Source organism: Bombyx mori, chromosome 6 (genome assembly GCF_030269925.1).
Source record: "Bombyx mori chromosome 6, ASM3026992v2".
NCBI lineage: Eukaryota > Metazoa > Arthropoda > Insecta > Lepidoptera > Bombycidae > Bombyx > Bombyx mori.
Genome location: NC_085112.1, coordinates 4,875,695 through 4,899,459, shown reverse-complemented (window position 1 = coordinate 4,899,459; position 23,765 = coordinate 4,875,695). Strand labels below are relative to the sequence as shown.

Sequence of the window (23,765 nt, the reverse complement as noted above, 5' to 3'; positions counted from 1 at the left end):
ATTAAATGAAATGAGTTGAGATGGTATGGGATCAAATATAATCTCAGTAAAATGGTGGTGGTCATTTACTAAGATTTTTTCAGTGGACTTTTTGGAGGATCCCGAGAAGTTACGTCCAGCGGCTTTTTTCATTTTCCCACATTTGTGCACTTTCACAGATATTAAAAAGTTATTAAACCACCGTTATTACACATTTAAACCTGAAGAAACACTAAATAGACAAAATAAAAGAAATCACACAGCTTCACTCGTCGCGTTCCCGCCAAAAAGTCCTTCAGTCAGTGTTGTTCATGAATACAGATTATTAAACAATTTAAATACACTAAAATTGTTACACAGCTACCATGCCTAATACGAGAGGGGATATTTGCAGTGGTGTCGGGAGGGCGACCCCTTTTGAAAAGCACGGCTGTTTTTCAGGTGGAATTTGCTTAGAAGGAGCTATCAAATAATAATATTCCTTCTGCAACAAATGGTTGTATTATTTCTTCTAGCTTGGTAAGCGACTCAGAGAAAACATGCAAGAGATCACAAATTTATTATCTTTATTATCACCCACTATTGTTCATTCACCGGTACCAGCTGCTTAACAGTAGGTAGCGGCTTGGCTTTACCCTTGGCATTTCTGATATTCATGAATGACGGTAACCACTCACTATTTGGTGAGTAGTATCATCGTCTGCGTGCAAGGGCAAAATAAAAACCATAATTCCCTTCTTCGAGAATGCAAGAAATTATATACCTCCTCGCTACTTCAAATGTTCTTCTTCAATACCTATCCCTCATGTTTTATCTGAAGCACTAAATAATGTTATCTTAGGCGTGGGTTTGGCAGAAGTTGTGGACGATTTGGTTATTGTGGACAGGACGCTTTCAATTAGGTTGTTGAAACTCACACTGTTGACTTTTCAAAAATTTCAGAAAAAGAAGAAGATTAGCGTCTATTTTGTCCATCTCTGTCTCCCGATACGCCGTAACCAGTGGTGTGGAATAGTCTAAAGTGATTTTGGGTAACAAAGATTTGTGGCATTTACTCTTTATTGATGCAAATTAGGCCTCGTCATTTTTGTCCAACCTTGCCCCTAATACAGTTCCAAAAAGTGAACGAACTCTGTGTAAACTGCAAACCATATTTTATAAAATTCATTTTCAAATTTGTATTTTTTTTATTGCTTAGATGGGTGGACGAGCTCACAGCCCACCTGATGTTAAGTGGTTACTGGAGCCCATAGACATCTACAACGTAAATGCGCCACCCATCTTGAGATATAAGTTCTAAGGTCTCAGTATAGTTACAACGGCTGCCCCACCCTGCGAACCGAAACGCATTACTGCTTCACGGCGGAAATAGGCAGGGTGGTGGTACCTATCCGTGCGGACTTCCAAGAGGTCCTACCACCAGTTAAAAATGTGTGTACCATGTGTAGTACTTTTTTACTTTCCTCCACAATTTGGTTTAGTTTAAAGTTATATCTAAAAATACATAGTCAAAAGTTCTTGAGTGGCTTCCGTGTACCGGAAGACGTAGCGTGGGTAGGTCTCAAGATGGACCTATTGAGGTTCGCGGGGATCCGCTGGATGCAAGCAGCACAATACCGAACTTTGTGGCGAGGCTTAGGGTGGCCTATGTCCAGCAGTGGACGTCTGTGGGCTGGTAGAACTAGAAGTTGTAGGTATCTATTGATAAAAGTGTAAAGGTATTGCAATGTTAGTTTATTGATATTTTTTTTGAATTCAAATAGATTCTAAATCTGAGGTTTGAGTATGGCATCTTGCTTATACAATTTTTCATTGTTAAAAACTTCAGCTCCTTTATTATCCCTCGGAGGAATAGTGAAACCTGATAATCCCCTATTGAATATTTCTACGTTTGGCCCCTCTTCTAACGGTTCACATAAACTGGAATCACCACGAAGATGCGATCCAGATTCAAATTCAAAACTTTCTCGTGCAATCTTGTTTGATGCCGGCCTGTACTTCATTTCGAACTCTTTTAAATCCAGATAAGGATATTTTTTCATAAAGACCAATTGTTCATAATGGGTCAGGTCATTAAGATTATTTTTTGATGTTTCTTTATTTTTACCATTCAAAAACAACTGAAAATTTTTGCCAACATCTTGAGTTGAATCTTTTATTTTCTTCAATGCGTTTTCAATATTACTTGCCCTTTTTTTTGTTCGATAAAATGGAGTACCCTGATTTTCTTTGTTGCATAATTTAAAATCTGAAAAAAAAAAACAGTAATCCAAGGGTTATTATTATTAAAACCTAGCTGGAATAGCCCCTTAGGCTAGCAGCGAATAGTAACAAAAAACATTTAAATCGAAGACAGGTATTAGGTCTAGTGGTTTCATTTGTTTATTTATTCCAATAAATGAGTGAACAAGCCACCACCACCTACCGCGAGTTAAGTGCTTACCAAAATCTATACCTAGACATCACAACGTAAATGCTGCCACGCACCTTGAGACATAGAGGTTGAAAATATGTGATAGATACGTTGTAAACAAAAATTAGTTAGTCTTCCTAATCGTTTACTGGTGATAGTATGTCTTGTGAGTCCGCAAGGGTAGGTACCACCACCCAGCTTATTCCTACCGTGAAGCAGTACCTAATGCGTTTCGGTTTGAAGAGTGGGGCAGCCGTTGTACTGTAAAAACTGAGACCTTAGAACTTATGTCTCAAGGTAGGTGGCGGCATTTACGTCGTAGGTGTCTATGGGCTTTAGTAACTACTTAACACCTTTTGAGCCGTGAACTCGTCGACCCACCTAAAAAATAAAATCGACTTACGGGTAACATAATGAGTTTCAAAGGGCATCATTCGCTTACTATCTCGGTGCATTGGAAATGTGGAATTGAAAGAAAGACACAAAAACATATAAATTAGTCTTAGAACACTGACATTGTACATTTTAGATGTATTTACTTTTATTTTATTATTTGAATGACATTAGCATTTTCCATCGCAAATTTACTTTTTACTGAATATACTTTTTACTGAAATTCAGAAGTTAGAATCACGCTTCCTCGTGATTACTACACGCTTATATTATTTTGTTAAATTTTATATAATGTTTTTAATTATATCATATCTAGTGTGTATTGCGAATTTCATAATGAACAAAAATATCGAACATTTGTCTTAAATTTTCCATCCCCAATGGAATTTAACAGTAGAGAATGTAGCAGTGCTTCGCTCTGTTAGTTCATCAACGTCTGCAACTGAAGTCAACATCGCAAAATGATAACTGAAAATCTTCATTCAAGCTTGTGAGAGATAGCTGTCGAACTTGTCATGTCTCACGAGTCGATTTTACATAATCACTTGGGTATGAAACATGTTGCTGTTGAGCTGTTCTGTGCTGTATTGCTGGTCGGTTAGTTCGACCTTATATCCCACGTTGATGCGATGTGGACTGCGGTAACCGCTTACCACCAAGTGAGTCATGAGTTCGTCGTTAAATTTGGAACTAATAAAAAAAACTCATAAAATCTAACACAATTGATCTGTATTTTCAATAAACTTGCAACTAAATAAGATTGGGAAAGAATTAGCTTCCTTTCTAATACATGCAAGATAGTTTAATATCAGTTAGTTGTACTGAGTTTTAAATAAATGTACAATAAAAAAATCTCACGCTCCGCCTCACTAACACGCCTCTCCAGCGCTTATTGGTTGAAAAGCTCTATTCCCTTGTGAAGTTGTTCGGGATAAAGCAGTAGCCATAAATAGGGGCGGGACTAACGTCCTACGGGAATGAGTTATAGCCACGATGAAAACCAAAACACGCGTCGTCCGCGACTGGGCAAGACGTCTCCCGTCTGTTATAAGCCTCTTCAGTGACCGGTAAAATGAGTGACGAGTCAGATCCGGATAAGTTACAAACTGATGCTAGTAAAATTCACGCGCCACGTCCCTCGTCACCTCGAAAGTTTTTTGCCAGACTCTACGGTCACCTTGAGGAGCCGAAGCGAACTACCCAAGTCGAGGGTCCTGTTGAAAGTGAATCTTCTTCGGATATTGAAGTGGGCGTGGGAGAAACAGAAGGTGTTGAATTGATGACGAATCGAAATATGACTTTATGGCAGCCACCGCCGTTACCAATTTGTCCCCGGCCCATGCTGCTGCCTCATCAGCAACTAGCCTTTGGTGCTGGATTGGCGGCTTTTTGTGAGTAACTTTTTTTTTGTTTTCAATAAAAATTAACTACCATAACTTTTCTGGTTTTTCAGTCTTGCAATCTATTTAAGAATAAGCTATATATCTACTTATTGTAGGTATGTAATATATGTATTTTCTTTAATAATGTATTGTTAATAGTACACAGCAACATATGTGCTGTCTATTTATCTTTTTCAGAAGTTCTGTAAATAAAATGGTTGTATGGAAGACATCCCTTTAGCGTTATGGCCACCTATTGTACAAATATATCTGCTTCTTGACTGTTTTTTAAAGTGAATTATATTGTAGTGTGCACTAAAGTATATTCTCTCGCTCTCTCTATCTCAGAAAGGAATAAAATTATTATAGATAACAGTTTTTATTTATTTTATAAATAGTATAATTAACGTATTTTTATCAGAATTTTTACATGTAATGAATTCCTGATATTTTGGCGCTGGTACAAGCATGTACGCATGAGAAAACTTTTTCATCTTTGTGTTTTTCTAATGGTCCTCCGCCTTTCGTGTCGTCTCACTCCGTAGTGTGCGTTATTTTGTTATAGCGCTATCATGACTTTCTATATCAATGCTTCCCAATCTTTTTTCGAAATAAAATTTTCATTAATTACCACCCCTCCTCTTATAACTCGATACCTAATCCTAAAAATGTGTCTCGTTATTCTTAAGATCTATCGGCCGCTCGGTTTCTATTAAGGACGTTTTAGTTATAAGGTTTATTTTATAGGCCCCGCAGACTACCTAGTCTTGCCATAAATACTAAGATAAAGGAAAAAAAAATTATATTGCAAATAACATTTATTACTTTTACAGTGTGTTAGTTTAATACAAAAATATAAAACAATTTAAAGTATAAAAAGCTTATTCGAAGTGGTCTCCATTGGCTGCAATACAGTCCTTTAAACGTTGAGGCCAGTTATCAATAGAAGCACGCACTCTTTCCATGGGAAATTTTTTCACTGCCAATCGTACGGATTGTTTTAGGGAGTCCAAATTATCATGGCGCTTAGAGCAAGCCGTACTCTCTAAAACTGACCATAAATCATAATCCAGCAGATTAAGATCGGGACTAGACGATGGCCAGTCTTCAGCTCTGATGAAGTCCGAAACGTTCGTTTCCAACCAAGACTGCGTAAACCGAGCTTTATGACCTGGCGCCGAGTCTTGCTGGAAGGACCATTCTTGATTATTGAACATGGTGTTGTTAAGGGGCTTCACTACCTTCTCAAAAATGGTATCTTGATACACTTGTGCCGATGTTTTGATACCTTTTTCACAAAAGTATGGCTCAGTCACTCATTCATAGCTAATACCCCACCAAACCGTCACTGAAGTCGGATAGTGCCCACGTTGCACTCTGTCGACTAATTGGTAAGCTTCCTTAGAGCTTTGAGCATAAATACGGTCATTTTGTTTGTTAAAATGAGGCTCAATTGTAAAAATTTTCTCATCCGTAAACAAAAAATGTCTATGACCTCCCTTTGCGTACCGCTTCAGTAGTTGTTTCGATTTTACCACCCTATTCTCTTTTAAATTATCAGTTAAGAAATGACCAGTATGTCTCTTATAGGCTGCAAGTCCTAAGTCATCTTTTAAAATACGCGACATGGTTCTAGGTGCTATCTTTATCTCCCGAGATAAAATCTTTTGCTTTCAGACAGGATTTCTTCGAATTCTTTCCCTTACTGCTTTTACCACCTTTTTCGTACGAACACTACGTGGACGGCCAGATCTTTTTCTGTCACAAACAGAGGAGGTCTCATTGCACCTATTAATAGCCCGGTACACAAACATTTTACTAATATCAAGCGTATGGAGAGTTTTAAAAATTGCATTTGGCTCCATACCTACTTTGTGTAATGTAATCACAGCGATTCGGTTCTCTTTATCACCCCACTCCATTTTAATATCGCAAAATATTGTACAATGTATTGGCGCCAAAATGAGAAAACTCAATGAGCAATCATATAAAAATGACAGATTCCAAATTCAAATGTAATATTTTGTTTATTTTTAATTGTAGCAGTATTTATGGCCAGACTAAGTAGACTTTCTATCGGCCGATGATTTGGTCGGCGCCTTAATCAGTATGGAGATGTATGCAAGTGCGCAAACTGTAACGATTAGTAATCGGCCGATGAATCAGTTTGATGGGATTCCCGTTGCCTTCAAGCTAAGCTGTCGGCCAACTATCGGGCGATCGCTTGATCAGTACGGCGCTCTTGCCCGCCCGCACACTTGCCGATTGTTACAGACTTCTTGTTGACTTCTTCTTGACTTGTTACATACTTTTGTTGTTAAACTTTTCTAATCTATACAAATAAATAAAATTGGAGTGTCCGTTTGTAATAATAAAATAAGCACTTTTTACTAAACGCGTAAGTACCTATGTACTCAAAGTACATATACCAAAATAACATATTTTTAAATTTTTGTCTGTCTGTTTGTTCCGGCTAATCTCTGGAACGGATCGATCAATTTTGACGGGAGTTTCACTGATAGGTAGCTGATGATATAAGGAGTAACTTAGGCTATTTTTTACACTAGCTTCGCTTCGCGGCGTCGCCCGCGGTACGACAATAACCGCGGGCAACATCGCGGGACTCAGACATAAGTTAAATTTATCAGCGACGGTGACGACTAATTATCAGGTGGACCATACCACTATGGAAAACGTTAGAACAACGGCATGTCAAACGATACCACAAGTTTTGACAGACGTTTATGTCAAATCTGTTCGCTTCATCACATCCAATGTGTTGGATCCATTTAACGTTAAACTTTGTATAATTAGATATCAGTTATTAAACATTTCTACAAAACTCATTTTCTAAAATTTTGGAACAACTAATTTGTATGTAATATTAAATTAATGTTTACGTTAAAATAATTGCAAAGTAAAATAAGTTGATACATATATATATTTTTTTAAATCATCTATATTTGTCACATCTACCCGCGTTTACCGACGCTTTACATTTATTGTTGATTTGTAGCGTAGCTAATATTCGTGAAAATGATTAAATAAAAATAATCTTCAGATTTTTGTAATTTTCCATTTAATTGATAAGAATGTTAATAAAAGTCTGAAAACGGAAAACCGCTATCCATTGCGGTTTCAAATGTTTGCGGTATGTTTTGTAATTTGCTATTAACAATTAATTATTATTGATATTACGGTTTTTATTTTGTTTGAACTCATGTTGCGTGTGAAGAAATTCTTCTTCTTCTTCTCAGTCGTGTCACTCTTGACAGAGTGGTCGTGATCGTCATGTAGTGTTGGAAGGGGCAGACTTGATGCGTCTCACGATGTCGCGCCATCTCTCCCTGCTCATCAATTAAGAAATTAATCAACAAAATACAAAAACAATCGTGGTAGCGGGTAGTTATCATGGAACGCAAGATATTTGACAGATGCCTGAATTTCATGTTATGAATGTTACAAAGAATTACGACCATCGATCTACCAAGTAATTCACTCGCTCGGTAGAAGACCATCCCTTTTCTTTTTATTTCAAATAATACATAAACAGTTATTCAAACAAATCAATTAACAATCACACATTGTTCTCAGTAACAACGTTTGATTGCTACGAATACAATATATAAGTACATAAGTTTTTCGTTACCTACATTCCTATAACGAAGGAGGAAAAATATTTGAGGCATTGTCATCACTTTTGAAAGAAAATTATCATCTGAAGACAACTTATGTTTAATTCTCAATGATTTTCATATACATATTATTCCTGCTTTTAATAGACAGTAGATGGAAGCTTCACGTAAGAAGGAAATATTTTTAATAAAAAACAATGATTGGTTGGAATCAGAATATTCAATAACTTTATCGAACTCTGAACACGTTACAACCGAATGTAGGTATATCATCTACTATTCTGGAAAACGTTGGAGACCGCACGTATCTATTAGAATCTTCACAATCCAGGTAAATATGAAAAATAGTATGTTACTTAATGAATACAGATTTATGCACAAATACAATGCATATCTTTAAGGATGACGTTCAATAGGAGAAGAAACAGAAGCAAAACTTGTGGAAACATTACTGACAGTGAAAATATGACCTTATTCTAGAGGCTTAGAGAAGACGCACGGCTGAAAAAAATGTTAACGAATCAGGAAGCTTTGAGTGTGTTTATTGATTTAGATTTTACGAAACCGCAATGTTTGTACTTTAGAAATTTAACAAATGACTTTTGTTCGTGTTTTGTGTTTGCCCCATATTACGAAGTTAAAAAAACTTGACGACCCTTTCACACTTTCCCTGTTAATTTTTCCACTCGTTGGTGGCTCTTCAATAGAACATTTTCCATAAATTGAGGTTGCGCAAGCTTGATATAGTTTGTTTTATGAACCTGTGCTGAAGTAATGAAACAGGCTATGCTATTCTTCTAGTTTATCTCATTTGAGTGTTCTCTAATTTAATGGCACGGTATTTATTTATTTGGGAAACAAACAGTACAATACAAACATATAATATTTTAAAAAAATATAGCTATAACAATAACCAAATATGTTTCCAAAATCAAAATCACATATAAGTAAAAAGTGAACAGAGAAGAGAAATTTAGAAATTTAAATTACAAAAAAACAAAAGCAACACAATACACACATATTATTTTATACATCAACTTACACTATAAAACTATAATACTTATCGGGCTAAATCACCTTATAAATATTTTAAAATAGCTTTTCTATATGCTACAAGTGACAAGCAAAAGATGTCTGCATTAGAGAACTTGGCATCATACAACCTACAAGATCTACGGACAAAAGAATTAGAAGCATATTTCGTTCGAGCCGTGGACATGTGAAGGTCTGTTTAGAACGCGCGGAAATACGACTACATTTAAATGAAATTTTTAAAAGAAGATAGCTAGAATCATGCTCATTATTTATTATTTTATGTAAAAACATTTGATCCCTCAGTAGCCTACGATCGACTAGAGAGATAAATTCTGTCGGTTCTGGAGAGGTACAACAATGGTATAAAATATGCTTAAAAATTTTTTTTTGGAGTCTTTCTAGTCGCTCAATATAAATATTATATTGGGGATTCCATGTGACGGAGCCATATTCCAATATAGACCGTACAAAACTGTTGTACAACAGAATCAGAGTAGATGGTCTTTTAAATTCTTTACCAACTCTAAGTATGAAGCTTAACATTCGAAAAGCCTTATTTACAATTTCATTAACATGAACATCAAAAATCAAACTGGAATCCAAATAAATACCCAAATCAGGAACAACTGTGGTGCGTACCAAAGTTTGACCATTAATAGAATAGTCATATAAGATATTCGATCTTTCACGTGAGAATGTTATAATAGTACACTTGTTAGTATTCACTGTAAGTTATTTTGACAGTAAACAAATAAGTTGTTCAAATCATCCTATAATTCCAAACAGTCATTTAAGGACTTTATAACTTTATATACTTTTTTGTCATCGGCGTACATAATGATTTGGATTTCTTGAAAACATTTGAAACGTCATTGACAGTTATGAGGGAACAGGTGCAAATGGAGAACAAAAACCATTGAAAGTCACAGCCTGACTGCGATCTCTAACATAAGACTCAAGCCATCGCAGCAAATCACCGTGGACCCCAAGTCCATGCAATTTCTCAATCAAAATGTCAAAATTTATTCGTTCGAACGCTTTGGAATAATCCGTGTACACCACATCAACCTGATGACCATCCTCCATGCCGTTCAATACATAATCCAAAAACTCACAGAGGTTTGTCTCAGTAGATCTATGGCTTATAAAACCATGTTGCTGCTCTATAATATGAGGCCTAATCAATGGAAAAAAAAAATCATAAACTATACGTTCAAACATCTTAGGGATGGCACAAATTTTAGAAATTGGTCAGTAGTTAGCTGTTATGTTTATCACCGCTCTTAAAGACAGGTACCACGTACGATCGCTTCCAAATACGGGGCAGAGCAACAGTTGATAATGAGAGATTAAAAAGGAGATGCAAAGGCTAACACAGCTGAGTGTAACATTGTCGCAAAAAACAGGCGGAATACCATCCGGACCAGCACCCTTGGAAATATCAAGATTTTTCAAATATTGTTTGACTTTACCCACCGAAATAAAAAATAAAGAAATATCTACACTGTTCAGGTCGTAAGAGGCAGGGGTATAACTGAACGATGATACTAAAGGTGTATTGTTAGTTAAAAAGACAGAACCAAAATGAACATTATTACATAAATTACATATTTCAGAGCAATCAGATGAGCACCTATTATTTAAAAACAACCACTTATAAAACCACTAAGGCCCACCGGGTATTGAGTGGTTATTGGAGCTCAACATCAAATATATACCTACATCATAACGTACCACCAACCAGCTTGAAATACGAGGTGAAGCTCCAACTTTCAATTAATTTACTTGTCCTTCCTGCGACCTACTCCAGGGTGTCGGTTCACATTCTACTCCTTCGAAAGCTTAGTGGATAATCAAAACGTTAAGAGGCCTCAAGTCTACACTAACCTTCGAGCAGCACCTGAAACATGAGGTCAGGCAGTTAGGTAATGTGAATTAGGCTAACTCTTACCCCGTTTTTCGGGTTCCTCAATCTCTGTTTGGGGTTCGTTTCAGGGGCCTATGAAGACATAACATTATAATAAATAAATAAATACAATCAATACAGTAGAAAAGCACCGGGCTCTCCGACGTCGCTTCGTAGCAGGGTATGGTAGTAGCCATACTATTACAAAAGTATCGCCTTTAAAAACGCGGTCTTGCTTATAAAAAAGCGGAAGTGATCCGCATATGCATGCATAAAGTATGCATACAAAATATGTTAGAATATACCTACTTCGAGCGTGACCAATAGAAAGGATGACTTTCTTTTTTTATATGCTACCTACTAGAAAGTACTTCTTGCGAATAAAGAAGCACAAATTGCAAACCATAGGACATTTTATTAAGATTTATAAAAGAAGTTCCGAAGCAGGTAGGTACTGAATGAATTCATCTTGTGATAAAAGTTACAATTTCCATTAAAATACCACTGAAGATAAACTTCTGGGATGTTTCGTATTTTAAATACTTCGTAGATACCTACATATTATCCGATGAAAGTGATGAAATAGTAAGATTACGTTTTGAAAAGCGCAACGATATAAAAACGAGGAGATCAAAGATACGAATGTGCTTTATACATCGCTCGCTGGCTACTTATCGTCACAAATAAAATATCACTACAAAAATATTTGAATATTATCACAATATAATGGTTGGTATCGGTCCAGATAATCCTCGTTGCGTGGAAACGTCTGTAAATACCCTTTTACTTTTTACTGGACAGCTCTTTGAATAGGAAAAATCAAGAAACGGGGAATTTATTTCTAACATCATGTTTTCTCATAAGCAGCACCGTATCTACTAAGAATATATTGAATTCAAACCAAAATCTACTATGCTATATTGTTGCCCATTTAGCTGAAAGTACATAAAACATGATACTTTGAAGATTCCTTTCCTAAAATTTATGTGATGTTGATCCGATTACTATGGTTTCATTTTTAGCCTGCAAGTTAAGACTCACTTTAAACTATATTCACTAAGTATGACGTACTTATGATTTTAATTGAGACAACAGTATAAGCTCCATAATTGAATTCATTATTAAAAGACGTAAGATTGTAGATAGTCGTTAGTATATTTTAGACTATCTATACATTTGAATAAAAATCAATATCAGCTGATACGTGTGACTTCGTTCCTTACCCGTTCATCTGATTATGACTAAATTTTGTAGTTGTACATATTTGGTATTCCATGGAAGTATTTGGTATTCAAGTTAAAAAACCATGTTTGAAACTATTTTGTCTACACTCATTTTTAAAACTATTTTTATTATATAACCCATTGTTCGTGTACAAGAACATTATAATTCGAATAATAAAAATAATAATTCGAAGCAGGCGAAATAACACAATGAATTTAATAAGTGCGATATTAAACCCTAAAAGTAGTTTTGATTTAACTGTAACAGGGTCACATTATTTACTTGTATAAAAATTAATTCAGTCTTCTTTGTATTTAATTTTGTAAAATAACAGAGCGAGCCATAAAATAACAAAGATACCTATTCCTTTATTTCACAATACTAAACATCCAAAAACAGTATAAGCTCATTAATTGTAATCATTTTCTGTGGGCTCTTATTGCCATGAAAATAGAATCATAATGGTTTGTCGCGTCGCTGAAATGCTTTCAGAGGGTGTTTAATGGAGGCGTGGGTGTCGGCTGATGCGGGAGGCACGACAGCCCGCTTGGCGTCGCTTCTGATGCGATTACCTCACCACGTCTCGGCGCCTCCCAATGCAAACGAGTCGGCTCCTATTGAGAACCAGTCTCATGTGAACTGTTTTCGTTCTACCGTTATAAAATCCATTGTCCAACTCTAATAACTATTACGAAATAACAGCCAATAAAATTCGAATTGCATTAAGCCGGGTCTCTGTTGTTTGTTTTGATAATAAAAAAAATTCAAATTTAATTGATAATAAATACTTAAATTTTGATGTTTCAAACTGAACTTGTCCCCATTAATCATTTATTTAAAAGAATCTTGTTACTTGCCCAATGTACCTAATCTGAGATTCATAACTGATTAACTTTTTTTCATACCTAATCGTTGATAACCTAAGTTGCTATTCTAGCTATGCTCGGTCTGGTAGGAGAACTCACGGGCTCTATCTGACAGAATTGCTAACACTAGCTCTGGCAAAAGCATTGCTTCGCTGAATCCACTACCGGATCGGAATCGCAAACCATTGAGATGATCCGACGAGAAACTCGGCGAGGTAAGCGGTAGCATTTGGTAACAAAAAGAAGAAAATGCAGGGTTTAATTTGTAACTGAATATCTAACGCTTATTCAGAAACAACTTCCACGCAACGGTGGAATAACATCATGTCATCAAATACAACTTCCAAAATGTCTTTTTTTTATTGCCCTTGTAGGCAGACGAGCATACGGCCCACCTGATGGTGAGTGGTTACCGTCGCCCATGGACTTAAGCAATGCCAGGGGCAGAGCCAAGCCGCTGCCTACCGCTTATTACTCTCCACAAGCCTTGTTTGAAGAAGGACATGTCATAGCGCTCGGGAAACACCGTTGAGGGGAGCTCATTCCATAGCCGGATGGTACGTGGCAAAAAAGACCTCTGAAAACGAACTGGGGATGACCGCAGTGGCTCCAGGTAGTATGGATGAACTCTACTCCGGTGGCGGGCGGTGCGATGGTAAAAACGAGATGCCGATATCATCTCGAACAATTCCTCAGAGCACTCCCATGGAACATACGGTACAAAATATAGGGGGAACCGAAGTCCCTCCGCAGACCCAGAGGTTCCAAGCGATCCATGAGAATGGGATTATCGACAATCCGAACGGCCCTCCTCTGTATGGAGTCAAATGGAAGAAGCTGGTATTTGGGAGCCCCGGCCCAGAGATGGAAGCAGTACTCCACGCGAGGTCGGACTTGTGCTTTATAAAGCAAAAGCCTTTGTCCAGGCGTGAAGTACCGCTTCGCTCTGTTGAGGACTCCCAGCATTTTGGACGCCAACTTGGTTTTGCCTTCCAGATGACTCCGAAACTGGACATCGCTCGAAATGTCTAATTTTTTTTATATCTTATATGGGTGGATGAGCTCACAGCCCACCTGGTGTTAAGTGGTTACTGGAACCCATAGATATCTACAACGTAAATGCGGCACCCACTTTGAGATATAAGTTCTAAGTTCTTAGTATAGTTACAACGGCTGCCCCACCCTTCAAACCGAAACGCATTACTGCTTCACGGCTGAAATAGGCAGGGTGGTGGTACCCACCCGCGCGGACTCACAAGAGATCCTACCACCAGTAAACTAAATTTCCGTTTCGCATTGAAGGATAATTGAGATAGCTCATCAATCGGCTACGTTATATCATGCAATAGAGATTTCGACTTATGTATGAGATTTCGAGCTCACCTGAGTTCGCCAGCTTATCTCGAGCAATAAAAAAACATTAGATACCTCCGAATCATGTGTTCCTTACAATTCTAACCTAACTTTAATTCCTATCTTGAGTATTATTATTTTTGCCTCTGCCAAGGCAGTCGAGAACACGAAAGGCCTGATGGAGAGTGGTTACCATCGCTCGAGGCCTGACTGATTACTCTTCGTAAAACTGCAAAGCGCTAAGGAAACACCGAGATGGGAAGTTCATTCCAAAGCCGGATGGTGCTTGACAGAAAATATTCGAACAATTATTATATTCTGTCACATAGCTTATTCAGATTAATTGTTTCGGGTGAAAAACACATTTTCCTAATATTCGTTTTCTATATTAAAAGACCAAATACTCATCTATATCATTCTCGTCCAGTCAAACGATCCGAGCGTGAACCATGCTCACGCCTCTAAAAATAAACACAAAAAAACAATCTCAGTGCGATTTTCCAACAGGACTTGAGCCCAATTGAAATTCACTGAAGCGATGTCTCCTCAATATCAATATTTCTAGAAAACCTATTGAAAACAATACGAAATAATAAGTAAGGTGTATTGGTTTCTCATTTCAGTATTGAAACGGACGAACGGGCATGGTAATTAGGGGATTCGTAATATACATTTAGGGGTGGTCCCCACCCTATCGCACACAACGTTATTGTAATCACGATCTTGCATTTAATCTTAAAATTTGTATGGTATAGTTCTGTATATTAATTGTTCATAACCATCAGTTAAGCGATATATTTGAATTTACGATACACTAGCTGCTATCCACGACTTCGCACGCGTGCTCAAGAAAGTGTCAGTGTTATTTGAGATGCATTTAGGGAGGGATTAAAGGTAAACTACCTTTGTGCTCTCCTGACCTAAAACTATAACTTAAATTTTTTATCATGTCAATCCAATCATGTGAATATACCTAATCTTGTCAATCCGTTGCACTGTTTCGACGTGGAAGAAGGATACACTAACCTAAACTGTGTTTGAAAATCTTACACATTTTCACAGTTTTTAATATTAAAGTGTAGAAGAATGGATTTGTTGTTAATACAGTCGACTCTCGTTAATTCCAACCTGCGATAATTAGAACCTCTCTATAATTCAAAGTTATCATGAGTTCCCTACAAAATCTCTTTATATTTCGAACTAAATCAATACCTTTTTATGCACTTGGTAATACGAACGAAAAAATCATTGCTATATAATAAAACGACGCGTTAATGCGAACTCATCGGCGTCCAACACTCGACAATTCAAAGTTGCAGAGAGAAAGAGGTCGAATGATTGTAATGTACGTACATTTTGCGACAAGTTCAAACTTGTATCAACATACACGAGCCTTTGTTTTTGTTATGAACAAAAGTGAAGAAAAAGCATTTCAGGCTCTTTTTCTATTAAAAAAAGTTATTGAGCAGTCTGAGCAGCAGCAATGTGTTTTGAAGCAAACCAGTAAGTATAACAGAGTTCTTTCGAAACATTAATTAATTTACATTATGAATAGGTTTATGTATGTATACGAATGTAGGTACATGTATGTATGTACACTCTAAACTTTTTTCATTGTTATAGAATAGCAGTTAATAATTATTGATCAATACTTAGTAATTCGAAGTTTTATTTATTTTCTCTCACAAATTTCGAACCATTTGATATTTCAAACATTCGATAATTTATAATTCGTAATATTTTAAGAGTCCCTCAAGTTTCGAATTAACGAGAGTCGACTGTACTTATATTTAGTAAAGAGTTAGTGATTCGTTATGTTTGTCGTTCATTATTTACAAAGCAATTATTTTACTATAATAGTCAAGCTGTTAAGATTATTATTTTTTATTGCATTTGTAGGTAGACGAGCATACATACCTACGCCCTACCTGGTGGTGAGTGTTACCGTCGCCCATAGACGTAAGCAATGCCAGTGGCAGAGCCAACCTACTGCCTACCGTTAAATAGTAGGTATATTATAATGCTATGCGTCATGATAATCGCCTTATCGTTGCCGCCGCTGACTTCTCCCCGAATCCTGATCATGCAGGAGCCAGTCACCGTCGACACCCTAGACACGTCCTTACGGATCCATCAGATTCAATAAACTTTGCATTAGACGCCTTCAGCTCTAATACTAGGAGCAGGCTTAGGGACCCCGGTAACCGTACTCATCGAACTCGACAAAGAGGTCGACGCGCAACTTAACCCATGCATCAGCCCACTGAGTTTCTCGCCGGATCTTCTCAGCGGGTCGCGATTCCGATACGGTAGTAGATTCATTCGCGAAGCAATTGCTCTTGAGTTGTTAGGTCTCCTTCGGAGACGCTCGGGCAGCTGTTAGCAAATCCCACCCCTCCTGGCTGAGCCTTTGCTCGCCCACCTGTCCTGGTGAAACTGGAAAGGCCTTCGGGCCACTAGTAATCTGTCAATCATAAAAAAAAAGTATATTAAAATGAACATTTGTGCAATATAATTTAATGTAGTACCTATAATACATACGTGTAGTAATACAGGAGCAGTAGTTATTGATCTTGAAATTGCATCACATCGCATGAAATTGCATGGCATCGCAATCTGAATGGCGCCTACCCTGAGACATGAGGTCGAAGTCTCCATGGTATTAAATAACGGATGTCCCACTCTTCAAATCAGAACGCATGACCACTTTGCAGCAGGAATAAACAGGATCAAACCTGTGTATTTTTACAATCCGCCTTCCCACCAATATATAGGGGTTGGTGATCGCAGGATGCTAGTATAACATTCAAAGAATGTTGCTGCCCATTCCCCAGTGAATTCTTGAGTCGTCCTTTACGACACATACGAAAAGAGACGGGCTGGTGGTATTCATGAGCGACATCACATTATAAAAAAATATTTAAACAACTCGCGGAGAGCTTATTTATTTTAATAGACTTGCTCACTATAAATAATATGCTGTATGTGGTAAATACAAACACTACCTACATACTTCGTTCTGATTCATAAAAAGAAGAGGCCTCCTCTACGAAGAGGGGCGTATATTTATATTCGTAATACTGCAGGTGCATCAACCAGGAGGATACGGCGTCTTTGGATTCCCACTGCACTAGAATCAAATGAAATCTGATTACGAGTGTAACAATACACAATCGAGAAGACATTTTAAAGACATCAATGACAACGTAGCTTTGGAATAACCAAGTCAATATAAATTTTATGTTTGTGTTTGACACACAACGGACACCGTGAACTAGATATTTTTTTTCGGAAGATATGTTTAGAAAAAAAACACGTGTTGCCAACTTTTAAAACAAAATCCTCCGATAATCCATTTAAATACCCTCGTATAAGTACAATTACTTTCGAGTCGATTAACCGCATGACAATTTAATATGACAACACTCAGTCAGATAATATCGCTATTGTGGCTCAATTACATGTATTTATGTGTGTTTCGGTGATCACAGCTGTAGACTCCCACAGTATCAACCCCTTTTGAATTTGCTCACATTATAAAGTGATCGGATCACACAATACTACGGAGCACTTGATTTATTTTTATTGAATAGATTTTCGGAAATGCTGCCTAATTGTTTTTTTCTCTCTACAATTTGGCTTTTTGTTATAGTACGCTGCTTGATACTGAGGTTAAAATTGAAGCACAATTTAAGTAAATGTCACACACAGTGTCTTACTCAATGTTTAGTTCAAAGAAATAAGTAATAAGCGATGCACTCAGTATGTTGCTATTCCATTCCGGTGGTAGATTCAGCGAAGCACTGTTCTTACCAGGGTTAGTGTTAGCAATTCTCTCCGGTTGCCCTCGACTCACCTACCGGTCCATGAGTAGTTAGGATAGTATGCACAATGACAAATATGTTGTTTTAATGAAATAAATATTCCATTAATTTCAATCAAAATCCACACTCTCTGATCCCATGTCTTTTTTGTTTGTTTGAAAACAACAGAACAATAAACATATTGTTAGATAGAAAGAATGAAATGAAAATAATGTGGCACGCACAACTCGAATTCAAGCTAATGATGTCGACCACGTGAAGATCTGCAATCTATGTATTCGTATTGTCTCTTCACAAATGTATTGTTAGGATATTTTTATGGAATCATTTCCGTGCCCACTCATTTTATCATACTATCTTATGACTGTTAATTGTAGATTGTCTTTCGCAATTAAGAATGTTTTTCTTTCGTATTTCGACTTACTTTATGGAAAGTAAGTAATATTTATAAATTACCTACGTGAAAAAGGTTATTTTGCGGAGGTGTCAGCTAGGTATGTTCGTTTTGCAGTGTGTAGTGTGTATAAGATATATGTAGTATGCAATGTAGTATGTATAGGAAAGGTTAGTGTGAGCATTTCCTAAAGGGAAGATGTACCACCATGCCCGATACATGGATAGTGCCGACAAAATTTCGTTTTTAGGAATTCTAATGCTGGATCTATCAGATCCGTTCTCTATTGTACCTAAAGATTGTAACCATTTGAATAATTATATAATAAATCTAAACGAATTAGGTTCGAAATTTAGATACCCTAATATATATTGAATTTCACGCAATGTCATGTATATTACATAATTTAAATGAGCGGACTCACGTGATTTACGGTGTCAGTGGCGAGGCGGGCTGCATCAGACAACAATAATCGCGATTACTTAGAAATCTCAACTTTAACAGTAGCATCGATGCTTAGTTTGGTAGACCAAAAGTGTTCTCTATTTCTAGTTTACTGCCCTGTTCTCTAGTTTACCCCCTTAAACTATGTATGTGAAAATAATGTTTAGTTAGGTACCTATAAGATGTAATATTTATTAGTTCATAGATACAGCTCACTGAGTTTCTCGCGGGATCTTCTGAGTTAGGTATAAACAAGTACCTATTTGATTTAAAACATAATTGCCCCAGGATCGACCCCCAAACCACTAGCCGGTATCTATATTGCCCATAAGCGAACCTTAACGATTCATTTTCTGCTGAAATATTTAAGACGTTGATGTTTAAATGGAAGTATTACTAATTGTAACTTATTTCGTTAATCTAGTATTAATTCGGAAGTTGATGAATGCTCATCATTTCCGGCCAATCTGTGATCGCTGTTCACTGTATCGTGAACATTGTCAAGCATATTGACCGGACGATATTGTAATAGACACGGCGCGCCATATGGCAAAGACGAAACCACGGGCCGTTTTGATTTCTGAGTTGACAAGATTTTTTATTAACTTAATAACGTGCCTAATAGCAAAATACGAGTATTTGGGACGGATTTTCCTAATTAAGACCAAAATTTAGTAAGCTTGAATCACTGCTGATAGACCGTGACACTTTAACTTGAAGTGAGTGAAGCTTTAAAAGTTTGTGTATGACTATTGCTCTTGAAGGTTACCTTCCTTCGTAGACATCAAGAACAGCCCACTGAGTTGCTCGCCGGATCTTCTCAGTGGATCGCGTTTCCGATCCGGTGGTCGATTCTGAGAAGCACTGCTCTTGTTAGGGCCAGTGTTAGCAACACACCCGGTTTCCACCTCGTGAGCTCACCTACACGACAAGGAGAAGCTGAAATAGCCTCTCAAGGCTATAAGCATAGGTAAGGAAAAAAAAGACATCAAGATTGATAAAATTAAGTCGCTGCCTGTCAGAAAAACTCACAAGTAACAAAAAAAAAATGCAGTATTAATAAAGAAAATACAAACACGGGTTAAGTTGTAAGTAGTATATTTACGTATTAATTATTATATTTTATCGTGATTCACCTTTGTCCGGGCGCCGCAGGGTTTCACTTCCGGCACAATATGGTGCGGAATCGCGGAACCTTACAAGCACGTTTTTCTCATGGCTCAATCAGTTGCCAGCACTTGCGTGCAGGAATCACGAAGAATCCTTATTATGTTTTAACGCGCATTATAATCCAGTGGGTAAAACAAGTAAATGATATTTTAAATTTTCCATACCGCACTAAGATTTTGTTCGCGGTTTGTGGTGAATACTGAAAAACAAAGCGGGAAGATCCTTTTTGTTTTTTGTTTTAAAAATTTGCACGGGAAGATTCTCACGGTATAATATGTTTATACTATAAGTATATAAAGTGCACGTATGTAAATACCTAATCATATTTATGATATGAAATATACACACATTTAAATGAATAAGTCACCTATTCTAAAAAAAAATGTGTGCGTGTACTAGTGTACACACGTAAGAAGTGAAACTTGTTTATGGCCTTATTTTTCGAAAAATGATCTACATGCAACTTTCTAGAAATTGGTTAAATAAAGTTAAATTAGATAAAGTTTAAACAAAAGGATTTTATTATCATAGACATGAATACAAAAAAGTTAAATTAGATAAAGTTTAAACAAAAGGATTTTATTATCATAGACATGAATACAAAACAGATGGCGCGTAACGGAAAAAAGTGACGCGTAACCGAAAAATGTGACGGTAAATTTTTTTCCAACGCCGATAAGGAAGTTTCACTTCAATATTACCATACTTCTTCTTTTGAATTTTTTTTCCTTACCTTATCGTTGGTACTTAAGGGTCTATTCCAACTATGCGCGGTTTGGTAAGGTTGTGTCTATTGGCTAGTTCGCACGCCGAACTCTTCATCGTAATCGACAAGTTCGATGAGAACAGTGAACAGTGCTTGAAGACCATAAAAGTACCGAGAGTGGATCCGGAGGATCCGACGAGATAGATATGTTTGGGCGACGGCAGCTTTGCGTTTCCTCGTCGCCTTGGTCGGATTTGTAGTTAACGGCGGCCACTATATAAGAGAGGGTTAACGTAGCGCACCGCTTTTTCAAAGTAGCGTTTTGACACTTAAATTTTTATAAACGATTGTTGAACCTCAACCTCTAATACTTAGTTATTTTTCTTATTATTTTGTATTATTCTACTGTTATTCATTGTTGTTGGTATACTTTAGTGCACATTGGGATTACTAATAAGAGTTAAGTACAGTTATTTACGATTAACGATATAGGTATTTATGAGCACGGAGTATCTTATCCTTTAGGCTACGACGACTTACATAAATGTTGTACAACTAAATAATTGTAGGTACTATTGTATTTTGAACGCGTTTACCTGGATACAAATTATATTTAGGTACAGATTTTTACATTGTATTTACATCCGGTTACACGAGGTCGATGAATATAACATTTAAATAATAAAATAAAGTAGTAATTAGTAAAGCAATTCCATCATATACATATCTATACTAATATTATAAAGAGGAAAGATTTGTTTGTTTGTATTGAATAGGCTCTGAAACTACTGAACCGATTTGAAAAATTCTTTCACTGTTTGGAAGCTACACTATTCCCGAGTGGCATAGGCTATAATCTTTTTTGAAAAAAGTTAGGGATCCTTACTAAAACTACAATAACGTAATCCAAAGTGTAAAAAAATTACCTAAAATGTTCATTACATCGCGTGCGCTGCGAAAACTATTGATGATAGAATAAAATAATGTACTACGACTTTGTAGAACACATTATTATTTACAAAAAGTGTTGCAGCAGCATATGTCTAACTATTATAGTTATGTCGCAATAAGTGTTCTTTTATTTTAAAAAATAAAACAACGTCAAATATCGTTGAAATTTTTGTTAAAGACCTGAGCGGAGCTGGAGCGAGCCGCTTGTATCTTATAAATATGTACTACTATTTCACCATTCCTAAGAAGGGTAGATTTGCAATACTACAACCTAAATTAAACACAGGTTTTTTAATACATTAGATAAACGGCAGCTTACGGTTTACCTAGTTACTAGGGCCCATAGACATCGCCAGCTGAGCCCCGCGGCCCATCTTGAGACATGAAGGGGAAGTCTCATTCATATTGTCCTCCTCAGACCGCACACGAATTTTTCACGACTTACCATAAGGTTTACAAACCGCTAGCATCTAAATGCCTTTTTTTCCAAGCTGATAGTCTTGACAGGCTATATCAGCGTAACCGAACGGAGTTGAGCTCACGGGGCTCAAATCTTTTTTTTTTTTTTCTTAGGTCGGTGGACGAGCTCACAGCCCACCTGGTGTAAAGTGGTTACTGGAGCCCATGGACATTCACAACGCAAATGCGCCACCCACCCCGAGATACAAGTTCTAAGATCTCATTATAGTTACAACGGCTGCCCCACCCTTCAAACCGAAACGCATTACTGCTTCACGGCAGAAATAAGCAGGGTGGTGGTACCTACCCGCGCGGACTCACAAGAGATCCTACCACCAGTAAATCTGGCGAAGTTGCTAACACTGACCCTAGCAAGAGCAGTGCTTCGCAGAATCTACCACCGGTTTGCAAACGCGACCCACTGAGAAGATCCGGCGAGAAACTCAGTAGGCTGTGTCTGTGAGTTAGTTTACTCGCCGAGCACTTCGTCGCAAGCAACGGGTTCGACGAGAACGATGACCGGTGCTTGAGGTACCTAAAAGCACCGTTAGTTTTACTGGTGGTAGGACCAATTGTGAGTCCGCGCGGGTAGGTACACCACCCCGCCTATTTCTGCCGTGAAGCAGTAATGCGTTTCGGTTTGAAGGGTGGGGCAGCCGTTGTAACTATATTGAGACCTTAGAACTTATATCTCAAGATGGGTGGCGCATTTACGTTGTAGATGTATATGGGCTCCAGTAACCACTTAACATCAGGTGAGCTGTGAGCTCGTCCACCCATTAAAGCAATAAAAAAAAAGTAGATCGGGAGGTTCCGAAATGACATATAAATGTCTACATCTATCTATAGAACAACGTTTCAGCAAAAAAAATATCTCGCACTCGAATAGGTTAAGTTAACATGAGTTGTATAAAGACCGTACAGTGGCAACGTTCCGAACTTATGACCTCTACTATCATAACAGAGAATCGTGAATACCTTCTGGCAGCGCTATAAAGAATTCTTATAAATAACATCAAATAGCTCTCACAACACTGGGGCATATTAAATTTTAACCTACACTTATTTGTTTTCAGTGGCCCGGAGACGACGAAAAGAGAGTAGACCAAGACGACAGAGGACAACATTTTCAGCACATCAAACACTGCGATTAGAACTAGAGTACGCTAGAGGAGAATATGTTGCTAGAGCAAGAAGGTAGATAAGATCTTAGTCTTCAGAAACAAACGCTAGTTAAGTGTTTTAAATGAGGTAAATTCTAATTAGGTAGTAGTGAGTTTCGGTTTGGAAAACAAAACAGCTGTTATTATTTCAAATGATACTCTAACCTAACGTCTAAAGGACGGTAGTAAATAATCAGTATACGGGCTTCAGTAATACCTCTTAACTTTAGATGGTTCGTGAGCACGTTAGCGTATATACGTCAGCAAAAATATACACGCGGTTCAGATCAAAATCTGCTGATACGAGGCGCGATTAATGGCGATTAGGGTAGGATACCGTATGCTTTACTAATCTCAGATACAAAATGATCGTATATTTTATTACTTTCTCATTTTCAAATATTTTTAAGAGCATGCGTTGAATTTTATTGCTGCGTTGATTGACATGGCTCGCGGCTGAAGTCAGCG

At 37.2% G+C, this 23,765-nt stretch overlaps 2 protein-coding genes across 2 annotated transcripts in view; one reads left to right on the top strand and one right to left on the bottom strand.

The window, feature by feature from the left end:
* Positions 1 to 1,694: 1,694 nt before the first annotated feature.
* On the bottom strand, positions 1,695 to 3,094 carry LOC101739140 (uncharacterized). The gene is made up of 2 exons (XM_004930505.3): positions 2,796 to 3,094; positions 1,695 to 2,227 (listed from the first exon to the last, which is right to left on the bottom strand). Exons 1-2 carry the CDS (start codon positions 2,914 to 2,916, stop codon positions 1,746 to 1,748), a joined length of 603 nt encoding a protein of 200 aa, XP_004930562.2. The 5' UTR covers positions 2,917 to 3,094; the 3' UTR covers positions 1,695 to 1,745.
* Positions 3,095 to 3,134: 40 nt separating this feature from the next.
* Positions 3,135 to 23,765, top strand: part of LOC119628627 (homeobox protein rough) — a 24,416-nt gene continuing 3,785 nt past the window's right edge. The window contains exons 1-2 of the mRNA XM_062668993.1: positions 3,135 to 4,176; positions 23,211 to 23,331. Of these exons, the coding sequence (XP_062524977.1) occupies positions 3,858 to 4,176; positions 23,211 to 23,331 (440 nt within the window). The 5' untranslated portion in view covers positions 3,135 to 3,857. The remainder of the gene's footprint in view (positions 4,177 to 23,210; positions 23,332 to 23,765) is intronic.

Bases quoted from the DNA above. Each gene is read 5' to 3' on its own strand.
- LOC101739140 (XM_004930505.3), bottom strand. From the start codon at position 2,916: ATGTACAATGTCAGTGTTCTAAGACTAATTTATATGTTTTTGTGTCTT. The intron at 2,228-2,795 runs GTAAGTCGATTT...TTTTTTTTTCAG, and splicing joins TGAAACTCATTATGTTACCC to ATTTTAAATTATGCAACAAA.